The following is a 13,515-nucleotide window of genomic DNA, read 5'->3' on the forward strand; positions in this document are numbered from 1 at the left end:
TAATCTTTCCTCCTTCCAATGATATTTTCTTTCATTGCATATTCCGTTCTCATTATCTGCCTTTCTTCTATTTATCTCAAGCCTAACCTCATGTGATATTTCATGCATTCTGGTAAGCAAGTTTTACAAGTCCTGAGGCGTTTTGCTAATATAGACAGAATCATCAGCATGTTCTAGGTCTGCTAATTTCCTGTTACCAATCCAGTCCAATCCTTCTCCACCATCCCCAATTGTTTTATGCATTACAAAATGCACGAGGAGGATAAACAGCATAGGTGACATATATTTCCTTGGAGTACTCCGCTGTTTACTGGAAATTCATTAGATAGGACTCCATTAACATTAACTTTGCATGTTCTGTACTCATGAACAGACTCAATCAAATTTACATAATTAAGAGAAACTCCATGCTAACGCATGACTCTAGACAAAATTGTCCAGTGCGCACTCTCAAAGGCTTTTGCATGGTCCACAAATACCATCAAAAGTGGATTTCTATATTCTACATGTTGCTGTACCACATATCCTAAAATTAACATTTGGTCAGTACAACTATTCATTTTTAAATCCTGCTTGTTCATCTCTCAGCTTTTCATCAATCTTTCTCCCTAGTCTCTTTAGGATGAGCATACTATATATTTTCATGACAACTGGCGTAAGTGTGATGCCTCTGTAACTATTGTAATCCGTCAGATCTTTTTTTTTTTTACCCTTTTCACCAACACTCATAACTCTCATTCATAGTTAATTTTCGGGTTCAATGACCTTAGATGTAAGGATGCCATATAACTACTAATCAATCAATCAATCATCAGGATTTTCCTCTTCATGCCACATTCTACAAAATAATCTTGTAAGTCGTTGATTTTAGAAAGGTGGTTTTGTGTGTATTTACTGAAGAGAAGTTTTATTATAGTGTACCTGAAATAGCATCACCGTTTTCTTTTCACACTCAGGTTCCAATGTTTTCTATTCTATTACGTCAAATGTTTCTTTTAATTAAAGTGGGTATTAAAGTACAAATAATTTAGTATTTGGTATTTACAAGTTATCTCAGTTATGAGTTTGAATTTAGCAACTATTATTGTACAATGTACATGTTGGTATTGTTTACTTAAGAGTTAAGTTGATCAAATAAAATTAGTCTGACAGCTACAAATGGCATTTCCTTGAGCCGGGTGCTCTCCTCATCTCCTTACCTTACTCTATGATGTGAGCTTAAAGAAACCCCCACATTTTGGTGCCCAGACCTGGGAATCTCCCTCTAAGAAGATAAATTGTGCAGTGAAGATATTGGAGAAGTTAAAGGAGAAAAGTACGACATGTCGAGGATGGGTGACAAGAACTTCCAAGTGCTGAGTGACCTTCTGGAGTCTTCCTCCACAACCATTAGTCAATTTCAGTACGCCATCAAGGATACGACCAAAGACTAGCTAAGTTGGATGTAGTCTAAGAAGCAATAGAAATTGATGTAGATGAAGAAGAACTAGAACAAACTTTGGACGAAGCCCATGAGTTTAGAACAAAAAGTGTTAATCCCAGGATAAGACTTGAAGAAAAGGTAAGGGAGTTAGCAGCAGCGGGTCCTGGTTCTACAGCTGGTAGTATAATTGGAAAGTCTTCATCTCAAGAATCATATGTCACCAATGTCAAATTACCCAAGCTGGAACTGCCAAAGTTTTGTGGTGAAGTGACCCAATGGCAGTCCTTCTGGGACCAATATACTTCCCACATCGATGCAACAGACCTTCCAGTGGTCAGTAAGTTCACCTATTTGCTGTCTTTACTGGAGGGAGATGCCAAGAATGTAGTGAAGCGGCTATCCCATACCACTGCTAATTACCCGGTTGCCTGCAAACTACTGAAGGAACGCTACTACAAGCCAGAAAGGATTATTTTTGCTCACGTCCAGGCATTGTTGAATGGTCAGGTCAACGTTAATGTCGGCAGACCAAAGGCTATGGCACAGCTGTGAAAATTACAAGATGACATTTTAATACACATCTGCAATTTGGAAGTGCTAGGCATCACAGGAAAATAGTGAGAAGCCTTTTTTACACCTATCATCCTCTCTCGTTTACCAAGTGATCTGTGGCTAGAGTGGGCCATGGATGGTGGTGGACATGAGAGTGATTTAGATTGGTTATCGACATTCTTAGGCAAAAAAATTTCAAGATTAGAGAGACCTGAAGCCTTTAAGGGAAACAAAAGTAGTAGTGAAGAAAAGAAAATTGAAAATAAGAGTTCTTAGGATAAGGTGTACTCAGCCACAGCCCTTCAGCATCATCCAAGCAAGAAAACACTGTGCAATTTCTGTGGTAAGAAACACAAATCAGAGAAGTTTAGGCCTGTGTTTCAAGTGTTTGAAGAGTGGACATATGTCAAGAAAGCGTAAAGCTCATACAAGGTGTACAAAAGTATAACGGTGCCAAACTCTACTTTAATGTGTGGCGTTAGGCTGGAAATGAACCTAAAGAAGGAAGTGAAGCAAAGCAAAGGAAGGTTCTGTTTGCAGTGACAAGCCTGGTGATGTGGCACTTCTGACAGGGCAAGGGGGTAACTACCATTTTACAAACAGCCAAAGTTCAAGTGAGTGGTAGTGATGGTACAGTTTTCACTGCTTGGGTAATGTTTGATAACGGTGCTGACAGATCATATGTTAGTAGCAAATTTGTGAAGAAGTTTAAACCACAGTGAGGCACTAGTACACCTATCCTATACTCTAGTTTTGGTGGTCATAGTAGTGTAAAAAATTAACACAGAAATTTTTGAGTTAAAGTTGTGGGACTCCGACAAGAAAATGGTACCTATCATTGCTGCGGAGATCTCCAGAATATGTCAGCTCTTGGGTAGGCCTGTTGTACTAGATTCAGTGCTTGACTGTTTTCTCAATGTTGCATTAGCTGATGATTACCACCATGATTCTCCCATTGATGTTGATATACTGATTGGTCTAGATTTCCACTGGACATTGATTTCTCCTATAGATGGTTTCCAAATTAACCATGTTGTAGCCAGGAAGTCTGTCTTTGGTTATGTCTTAGGTGGCGGGCTGTACTCTGTACCACAATTATTGTGTATATCCTCTGATTCAGATTCAGATTTGAGTAAGTTTTGGGATCTGGACTCTATAGGGGTTAAACCTAAGGAACTTTTTGAAAATTATAGTGAGATCAAAGTTTCAAAGAATTTGAGAGTACTGTGAAGTTTATGAATGGTCGCTATGAGGTTGCACTGCCATGAAAGGATGATTCTGCTAAAGAAAAGCTTGTGAATAATGAAGTCATAGCCCATGAAAGGTTAGGTAAGCTAATGGTTAAGCTAGAAGAAGATAAGGAGCTTGAGATAGTATCAAAAAGTGTTTTGATGGTTTTGAGTCTGATCACATGATAGGGGAGGTACCAAGGCAGGAAATTTTAGGTGTGAATCCTGTGTACTATATGTCTCATCGTCCAGTAGTGAAGTTAAATAGTTCAATTGCTAAGATAAGGCCTGTGTTTGAAGCCTCTGCCTCTTGTTACAATGGTTTCATTGAATGACTGATTGTCCTCAGGCCCATCACTCAACCCTGACTTGGTTGAGGTGCTCATTCGCTTTCGTCATTGGCCCATTGCTGTTACAGCTGATTTAAGAAAGGCATTTCTGCAAATTAGTGCACAAGAGAAAGATAGAGATGTTCACAGACTTTTGTGGCCAAGAGATGATGGTACAATACGGCATGCGAGATTCACACATGTACCCTTTGGTAACACATTCAGCCCATTTGTTAAATGACACTATCAAACATTTGGATAAGTATCCCCCAACTAGTGTAGTGCAAGATTTGAAGACTAACATGTATACTGATAATTGGTTGAGTGGTGTGGATTTTGCTGTAGAAGCAGCTGATAAATTTTATGAACCCCCTAGTATTTTTGCTGATGCTAGTATGGACCTTACGAAGCTTATGTCAAATAGTTTGCTGATTACTTCTCAGTTATGTGACAAGGTACCCTTTATAAATTCTGATGAGCCTAATACTGTATTAGGCCTCAAGTGGTATAACTTACAGGACGGTTTCTTCTTTGATGGCATAAACTTAGATTCTAGTGTATAAGTAGTCTCTACTAAGCAAAGCATCCTAGTGAGTTGGCTAAGATTTTTTACCCTTTGGGATTAATTAGTTCATATGTTATGTAGACCAAGATACATTTTCAGGAACTGTGGAAACTTAGTCTGACTTGGGATTAGGAAATGCCATCAGAGTTGAAGCTTAAGTTTCAGAGATGGCTCCTTAGTAGTTAACATTTTAAGAATTTTCAGATAGATGTTATTTTCCACAAAAGGCCTGGGAGAACCTTAGTCATATGGAGCTACATGGGTTTGGTGATGCCTCTGAAAAGGGCTATGGGGCTCGTGTGTACCTGCGAGTACCCGTGGAGAACGGCTCGTACAAGGCGACATTAGTATCCTCCAAATCAAGAGTTGCACCCATAAAGATAATTGCATCGCCGAGGTTAGAACTCATGGGATCTCTTTTCTGTTCAAGATTAGTCAACTTTGTGAAGAATTCCCTTTACTTAGATAATAGTGTTAGTTAGTCGTTGGACAGATTCTACCATTGCTCTGTCATGGCTCCAAGGAGATGCTAGTAAGACGGATATATTTGTAGATAATCTGGTAAATAAAATCAAGAGTTAACTCCTCCAAGTTGCTGGCAACATTATATAAGGATAATCCAGCTGACTTGATAACACGGATCTGTTGGCGGACAATCTTGTGAAAAGTACTATGTGGTTCTATGGTCCTAGTATGTTAAAGGAATCCCTATCCCAGGAAAGGGAAGGTAACGCAGTTGTCAAAGATAAAGAAGAAATAAGCACAGAAAGTACTGCTGCCTGTCTCAATGTACAAGGAGTGACAGCAAACCCTTTTATCAATTTAGATCTATACAGTAAATTGAGCAAGGCATTAAGAGTTACAGCTTATGTCTTAAGATTTATCAGAAATTGTAAAAATAGTCAAAATAAAGTGGAAGTCCCTTTCAGTACTGAAGAGATTGATTTGGTTAAATTGAAGTTTATTTGCTGCATCCAAAGAGAAGTGTTTTCTGCAGAAATAAAGGCACTTGGGTAACGAGGCTATTCCTCAATGGTTTAAATTAAGAAATCTTTACCCCTTTCTAGATGATAAAGGATTATTGAGAATCGGTGGTCGTCTTGAGTTTTCTAACTTAGACGATGACACTAAACATCCTGTCATAATTCCCAAGGGTCAATTTGCTAAGTTGTTGATCAGATTTTAGCACAAGTTTTTGAAGCATGCAGGTGTGCATACTGTAATTTCATCCCTACGGAATAACTTTTGGATTATAGGAATGAGGAGATTAGCTGAGACAGTAATGAAGGTATGTTTAAGTTGCCGTTGGCATGATTCAAAACCTTGCAGTCAACCTGTGGCTCCATTACTCAAAGAAAAAGTAAGGTCTTCTCCACCCTTTGATATAACAGGCTTAGATTATGCAGGTCCTTTCTTTTGTGCTGATTTTCCTAGTAAGAAATCTTATGTATTGTTGTTCACTTGTGGTGTTGTACGAGCCGTACATCTAGAGCTTACAGAATCTTTATCCTTATCTGACTGCCTATTAGCTATACAAAGATTTGTTAGTAGGAGAGGTTTACCTAGTGTCATATATTCAGATAATGCAAAGACTTTTGTAGCTGCTTGGTATGGATTGCAAAGGATGTATGCACACTTGGCTCCCAAATGGAACTTTATAGCCCCTCTTACTCCCTGGTGGGGTGGCTGGAGGGAGAGGCTCATTAGGTCAGTTAAGCTTGCCTTGAGAAAGACATTAAATTTGAACTATGTAAGTAAGAGTGAATTAGAAACCATACTAGTAGGAATAGAATAGTGTATTAATTCTACACGATTGACCTATGTCAGTGATGAACATGATTCCATTCATTATCTTACTTCCTCACATTTTATCCTAGGATGAGCCCACAATATAAATCCTTAATAAATTTAGAGCCATGTAAAGTGACTTCCAGGGACTTGAATGAAAGAGATGTTGCAGGACACCAGAAGCTAGAACATTTTTGGAAAATTTGGAGTAACAATTATATAACTAATTTGCCTCAAGTTGTAAAAGGTTTCAATAAGAAATTTAATTTGTCTAAGGGTGAACTTGTGTTGATAAAAAAGATAACATTTATAGATTGAAGTGGTCTTTTAGGGTTATTGAAGATGTGTTTAAAGGTAAAGAAAGACTTGTAAGAAGTGTAAGGCTCAAAACTAAAAAGGAAGAGATGACTAGATCTATTCAAAGATTATATGATCTAGAAGTTGGTAGATCTGAAGATTTGATTACTGCTAAGGCATCCTGTGATGATCTCGATAGAGATGTATATGATAATCCTCAAATGCCCATGTATACTGAAAGTGATGATAATGTGCTTCTTAAGTCTAGGGCTTGTAATGATGATGCACTTCCTAAGTCTAGGTCTGGTAATTAAGCCCCCTATTAAGTTGGATTTATAAAGTTACTGTGTAAATTATACAGTTGTGCATGTCAAGCAAAACTTAATGTGATTGTTAGTTTGTAAAACTACATTACTAATTTTCATTGGGAATTTGCTGTCTGGTATAATTTAGATAAGGTCTAAGTTGTGCTCTTTAATAGGAAGCTTCACCCCCTATTGCGGGGAGGATGTTAAATTTAGAAAGGCGGTTATCTGTGTATTTACTTGAAAAGTTTTCTTATAGTGTACCTGAAATAGCCCCACCGATTTCTTTGTACACCCAGGTTCCAAGGTTTTTTTTTAAGGTTAAATGTTTCCTCCTATTTCTCTTAATTGAAGTGGGCATTACAGCACAGGTAATTTAGTATTTGGTATTTACAAGTCATCTCAGTTGTGAGTTTGAATTTAGCAACTATTTTTGTACAGTGTACGAGTTGGTATTGTTTACTCTAAGTTAAGTTGATTTAATAAAATTTGCCTGACTGCTATAAATGGCGTTTCTTTGAGCCAGGTGCTCTCCTCATCTCCTTTACCTTACTGTACGATGTGGGCTTGAAGAAACCCTCACACACGGTATAGGTATTTCTCAACCGTGCCCTCACATAAGTAACCTGGGAGACACTTCATTTTCGACCAAAATAATCTCTGAAGTTATTCCATCGTAGCCAGGGGCTTTCCATCTCTTGGGTTTTTTTTAAAAGAATACCTTCGACTTCAAACCCACTGAATTCATTCACGGGTACATCAAGGTCTTCAGGTGTATCAATCAAATTATTCCCTTCCTATCTCATATTCATAAATTCAATAGAGTGTTCCATCCAACGTTGCCTTTCTTCATCTTCTGTTGTTATAACAGATCCATCTCTCTTTTTGATGGGTATATTCTTGTTTTTTGCCACATTAGAGATTTCCTTAATTCTATGAGCAATTATTACACCATAGCCACTCCCTGAATTCATAACTTTGTCAGCCTCATCTGCTTTCCTGTCTAAACATTCTATCCTCGTTACTTACTTGTTACTTGTTTTGGGTTTAAATCCAACCCTCCACTGAAGTCGAGTGAACTACTTCTCGGGCGGGTCCATATTAATCATCTAACGAAACATTTTCATTGTAACTTATACAATTCTTTGATTGTAGCATCTTCCAAATCATATGATCTTGTGAAAAGTAATGTCTTTAGTTTCTTCTTAAATTTAATTGCTCCCTTTAGGTCCTTCATTTCAGTTGGCAGTTTATTATAGTGTCTAGGTGCATAGTAGCTAAAAGCCCTTTCACCAAATTTACTATTTGTTCTTGGTTCAGATAGTCTATGTTTGTCACTCATGTGTCTTGCGTTAACATTTGTTTCTAGTTCTAGTTTATTCAGGCATTCTTTTAGATATTTTGGTTCATTTTGGTTCAGTATCTTAAACGTTAGTAAGAGTAGCTTGTATTCAATTCTCGCTTTTACCGGTAGCCAGTGTAATTTAATTAGTGCAGGGGTAATTCTTTCCCTATTGTGTAGTCCTTTTATTAATCTAGCGGCTCTGTTTTGTACTCTCTGAATTTTCTTCAGCTGATAATTTGGTAAGCCATAGAACAGTGAGTTGCAGTAATCAATTCTTGAAAATATGTGGTGATTAATGAGTATGGCCATAGATTTTTCATCTAAGTATTTACTAATAAATGCTATGTTCCTAATATGATAGTTACAATTTCTTACCGTGTTATTTATATGTTCGTTCATTGTCAGTCTATCATCCATGATTACTCCAAGATTCCTGACAGATTTCTTTAGGTCAATGATCGATTGACCTATTTATATTCTTTGGAAGCATTCGATTCTTTTTAATAATACATTCACTTTTGTCTTCATTGAGCTTGAGCTTTTTTGTTAACATCCAAGCCTTAATGTCATTCATTATTTCATGTATCTTTCTTTTAGCTTCATCAACTGATTCTATTGGGAAATAGAATTGTGTATCATCAGCGTATATTTTAAACTTAATTCTGTGAGTTTCAAGTATATTTGCCAGTTTTAATCGTGTAAATTTCAAACAGGAGAGGACCTAGTACACTGCCTTGAGGCACCCCTTTGGTTAGTTTTCTTGTCTCAGATTCAACATTTGATATTACTATAACTTTGCGGTTTTCAAGATAACTCACAAACCTGTTGTGTGCTCGTTCTACGATGCCCACAGCTTTAAGGTCTTCCATCAGATGTGTATGTTCTACAGTATCAAATGCTGCACTTAGATCAAGCATTACAAGAATGCAACACTTGCCATTTGTTATAATTTCTGTTGTCATTTTTTATCGCTAACATTGTTGTTTCTGTGGAGTAATTTTCTCTGTATGCAGATTGATCATCAGGTATGGCATTAGATTTTTTCAGATATTTCCAGGTTTGTTCGTGTACAGCAGTTTCAATAATTTTCGAAAAATGACAGATTTGATATTGGCCTATATGAACTTAAATTGTCTGCATCACCTTTTCCTTTATACACAGGCTTGATACTCGCAACTTTTTCACAATCAGGGAAAACTGCCTGTGTTAGACTCATATTTACCATGTTTCGGTAGGTCTCTTGTAGTCTGGTGAAATTTTCTGCATCCTTTACATCATTAATTGGAAATGGATCATTTCCGCAGTAGGTTTTTTTTACTTTCTTTATTATTCTCCTATAATCACTCTGACTTAACTCTTTCAATATCCTTAGCTTATTTACACCTGTTGCTGATGTATTCCTTCGCTCTGTTGTGCTGATGTTGTGAAAACTGGAGCAGATTTGATTTATTTTTTCCTCAAAATAATCAATAAAATCATTTGCTAGGCATTTAGGATCATTAGTTATGTCAGGCAACACTATTTCTGTCTTTAGACCTAATAGTTTCTTTAGGTTCTTATGTATTTTCCGTGGGTCATTTTCATTGCACACTTTTTTATAATAGGCCTTTTTTTAACTAAGATAAGGTAATTGTAGCGATTTCTAGCTGCTTTGTAATGTTGCCAGTTTTCATTATTTTTATTTCTTTAACATTTATCTTCCATTTTTCTTTTTCTTTTTTTCTCTTCGTGTAATTCATTATCGAACCAGTTCGATTTTTCTTTAATTGTGATTATTTTTGTTATTTCCGGGCACCTATTATTATAATTAGTTGCAAGTATAGTTTTACTTCTATCAGTAATGCAGTTTATACAGGATTGTGTCTCTACGAGGTTGTGATTCTCCTCTCAGTTACAGACTGGTGTTATCTCTTTTATATCCTCTAGGCTTTGTTCAATGAACTCTTTTGGATTAAAGTTAGTCTTAATTCTGTATGTGATTTCCTTCTGTATTGCATTATTTTTTCTAACGTCTATTTCAAAAGACATCAACTTATGCATTGGGGATATAGAGCAGTCAGGTTCAATCACCATATTTAGTATGATGTTGTTGTTTTTGTTTACTATAACTAGATCTAGTATATGATTAGACTGAGCTGTTGGTTCAGACACTATGTTTTCAAGGTCGTGGTTGTCAATCAATTCTCTAAATTCATTGACATATGAGTCTACTCTGTTATCAAGATGTAGGTTGAAATCACCACATATAACTAAAATTCGATTGTCATTCAATGTATCTAGTAAGTTATTAAATTCATCTAGAAACATTCTTTTGCTTTTGCTCGGTGGTCTATAGAGTATAACTATTTGTAGATTTACATTTCGAGATAAAATTTTGATATTCATATATTCAAATGAATTAACTATGAGATAATTTCTTACTGTAACTTTGTATGATTTCTTAATTAAGATTCCAATGCCACCACCTCTTTTGTTTTCTCTTGGTTCATGATAAAAGTTATAAGATTCAGGTGTCATTTCATTTATTTTCGATCTGTCACTCACATTACCACTCAACCAAGTTTCAGTTAATAAGCAAATATCCACATCTTGATCACTTACGACTTCCTTAATGATATGAGTTTTATTGCCAATGGATTGTATATTTTTTGGATTATATAATATTTTCTTAATCGAAGCCATGGTCAGTATTGTTTCTGGCTCTTATTATTTCTTGTTTATAAACTTCACAGTTTACTTTGTCATAGGATTTATATTCTGTGTCATCATAGTTCTTTCTCACACAATTTATGCATTTAACTTCAACAACATTGCAATGACCCGCTTTATGTTCTCTCGCGCACTTGGGGCTCGACTGTTTATTCTTGCAATTTGCTACACTATGCCCAAATTCCTGGCATTTGTAACACTGGTAGGGCATGTAATGATCATAAACATTACATATTCTATATGTGGTACTAAGTTTATCTCCATTTTCATAGATTGCTTTACGTATCTTAGGTGTACATTTTATAATATAGTGTTTGTTTATCCATTCTTGAATTTTCTTGCATTATGATAGTCAGATCACCGTTTTCTAAAATGTGTGTATTTAGCCACTGGTTCTTAAGCTTCAGACTTTGAATAATATCATCATCATCTTCTGGTACATTAGTAAGTTTTATCTTCGGTTTAAGTTTTCCTTTTTCAGTAACAGTGATCTTGTTTACATTACCTTGTTCCAATTCTGATTTTGCCTGCTCCAGGTTCTGTTTATCTGCAAATTTTATGATCAGGTGGCCATCTTTTGTTTCAGCAGTACTTTCAACTTGGCCTTTTAATTTGGTCATAATTGTTTTCTTATTATTAACTGCTGAAACCTCATCAGTTGATTTTACAATCAATGTTTTCTTTGATTTCAGCTTTTCAGCATATGTACCAGTTAGATGCTTTCTATCTATGTCATCTTCATTCCTTTTCTTTTCATTTTTTAATTCTTTCATTTCATTTCTTAATTCTTGCATCTCATCTCTTGTTTCTTGTACTTTATTTCTCATTTCTGTCATGCTATCCTTCATTTCTTCTATTTTATTCATCAAGACCTGAACCAAATGATGGGACATTACTTCTTCATCCAATACTTTTCTTTGTATGTTTGCTGCATCCTCATTGAACTTATCAGTGCAATTTCTACATATGTAATAAATATGTTCGTTACACAATAGTCTTCTGTCCGTTTGTGATAAATTTTCTATTAATCCAGAACATTCGTTTTCAATATGATACCATTTTTGACATCTATTACAACAAATTCCCTCATTGGCAACGACAGTCTTGCAGTGCTCACATAGTTCAGTGTCATCAGATTCCACGGTGACCAACGATCCATTCGCTGATTCATCATTTCCTCCACAGGCACCTTCCTCCATGTTGTCACTATCATATACTGGTGTATTCTTCATTATCTGTAGAAATTCATTTGTTTCATCTTCAACTGATTTTCCTGTTTCAGTCTTTTCATGAGGTTTCCTTCTAATTTTCTTAATGGCTCCTAACATTTTTGTAGTTTACACTATATTTAAGTCCAAATGGGTCGGGAAAACCATAATTGGTAACTCTTACCTGTGTCAAGTTGTAATCAACTATTAATTTGTAATTTTGCACCATTTAGTATTCAAATGACGTTGATTCCAATTTACATAACTTAACGATGTTGGAAATTATTAACTTAACGATTTTCACTTTTAACTTGCCACTATTGTTGTTAAATTTCAACAGAGCACTTCTTCAGCACGTCCTCACTCCACCGAACTTCAGCCAAACATTCCTGGCCTTTGTTTTGACCTTACTCGCAGTACTGAAATACTTAGCATGTACCGTATAATTTTCAAGATAGCCAATCAGGGTACATTAGAAAGTGATCTGTCATTACTAAGGAATATTAGTCACATTTTTAACAATATTGTCTTAGTTAACGAAGGAAGCCTCTCGAACATTACTTGAATTTAGTGGTACATTTTTGTGTTTTGAAAACATCAACAACTACGCTTTTGTTGATGAATGAGACTGGTAAACATACAACGCCAACGCCCGTGATAAAGATTTTACCAAGTTTGAAGCAATGTCAGTTTATTTTTATACATTCAAACTCTCATGCATTGTTTTAAGTATGGTTTGGATATGCCTACTCGTATGAAAAGCATCCCAAGAAATTAATTACTAGATCAGAAGGAATTGTCAATTTTTTAGCAACATTGGCTAATACCATATGCAGATGGGAATATTATCGTTGCAGTCGTGCCTCTTTTGTCAACATAAGTTACCTTATACTTGACGGAAAAATAAGAGTAAAGCATCCAGTTTTTTCTCTTGCATTCTAGTCAACAATCATATCTACTGTAGTTCAAAATTAGTTCTTCACAACGAAAACATATCAGTTGAATTGACCAAAATGGGAACATTCGAGTATGTGAAGGTAGCTTCTTTAATCTTCAATAAAGTATCTTATTAAGCAAACTAACTTGGTATGCTTTACATTCACAACAATGGCGACCAAAAGCAATCTCAGTGCATATCTAGTAAACTAATATGATTGGTGGCTTGTAATTTGCTTTTTTTTTTTTTTTTTTTTTTTTTTTTTTTTTTTTTTTTTATAGGGTAGCCTGTTATTATTGTTAATAGTGAACACAACACATCAAAATGACAGCTAAATGAGCACGCCCATAGTTTCCTAACTACAGTTTAACACGCTAGATTGGGCAATTAGGAATATTAGTCACATTTTTAACAATATTGTCTTAGTTAACGAAGGAAGCCTCTCGAACATTACTTGAATTTAGTGGTACATTTTTGTGTTTTGAAAACATCAACAACTACGCTTTTGTTGATGAATGAGACTGGTAAACATACAACGCCAACGCCCGTGATAATTCTTGTTTTTTTTGAGATGGTGTGTTGGGCAGGCTTAATTGAAGGGCCATGGATGCCTGGTGGTTTATCAAGAGGTTGTGTTTTCCTTTTTCTGACTCTTTTTCTTCTCAAAACCATCCTTACTGTCCTCCCTTCAGTTGAAGTGGCGGCTATCCTGGAGGGTATTTAGCCTTGCATGGAGTATCGGTTTCTCCATGTTGACCAGTTTTTCCGCCTTTTTACTATAGTCTATGGGTATCATCAATCACTTTATTCATAATTCTGTACATATTG

The 13,515-nt window shown here is 35.8% G+C and overlaps 1 protein-coding gene across 1 annotated transcript in view; it reads left to right on the top strand.

Annotated features, from left to right (window-relative positions):
- Positions 1–1,975, top strand: part of LOC137645369 (uncharacterized) — a 10,506-nt gene extending 8,531 nt beyond the window's left edge. Inside the window, exon 2 of the mRNA XM_068378177.1 lies at positions 1,476–1,975. Coding sequence (XP_068234278.1) covers positions 1,476–1,975 — 500 coding nt within the window. The remainder of the gene's footprint in view (positions 1–1,475) is intronic.
- Positions 1,976–13,515: the final 11,540 nt, after the last annotated feature.

Source organism: Palaemon carinicauda, chromosome 8, assembly GCF_036898095.1.
Source record: "Palaemon carinicauda isolate YSFRI2023 chromosome 8, ASM3689809v2, whole genome shotgun sequence".
Taxonomy (NCBI): Eukaryota; Metazoa; Arthropoda; class Malacostraca; order Decapoda; family Palaemonidae; genus Palaemon; species Palaemon carinicauda.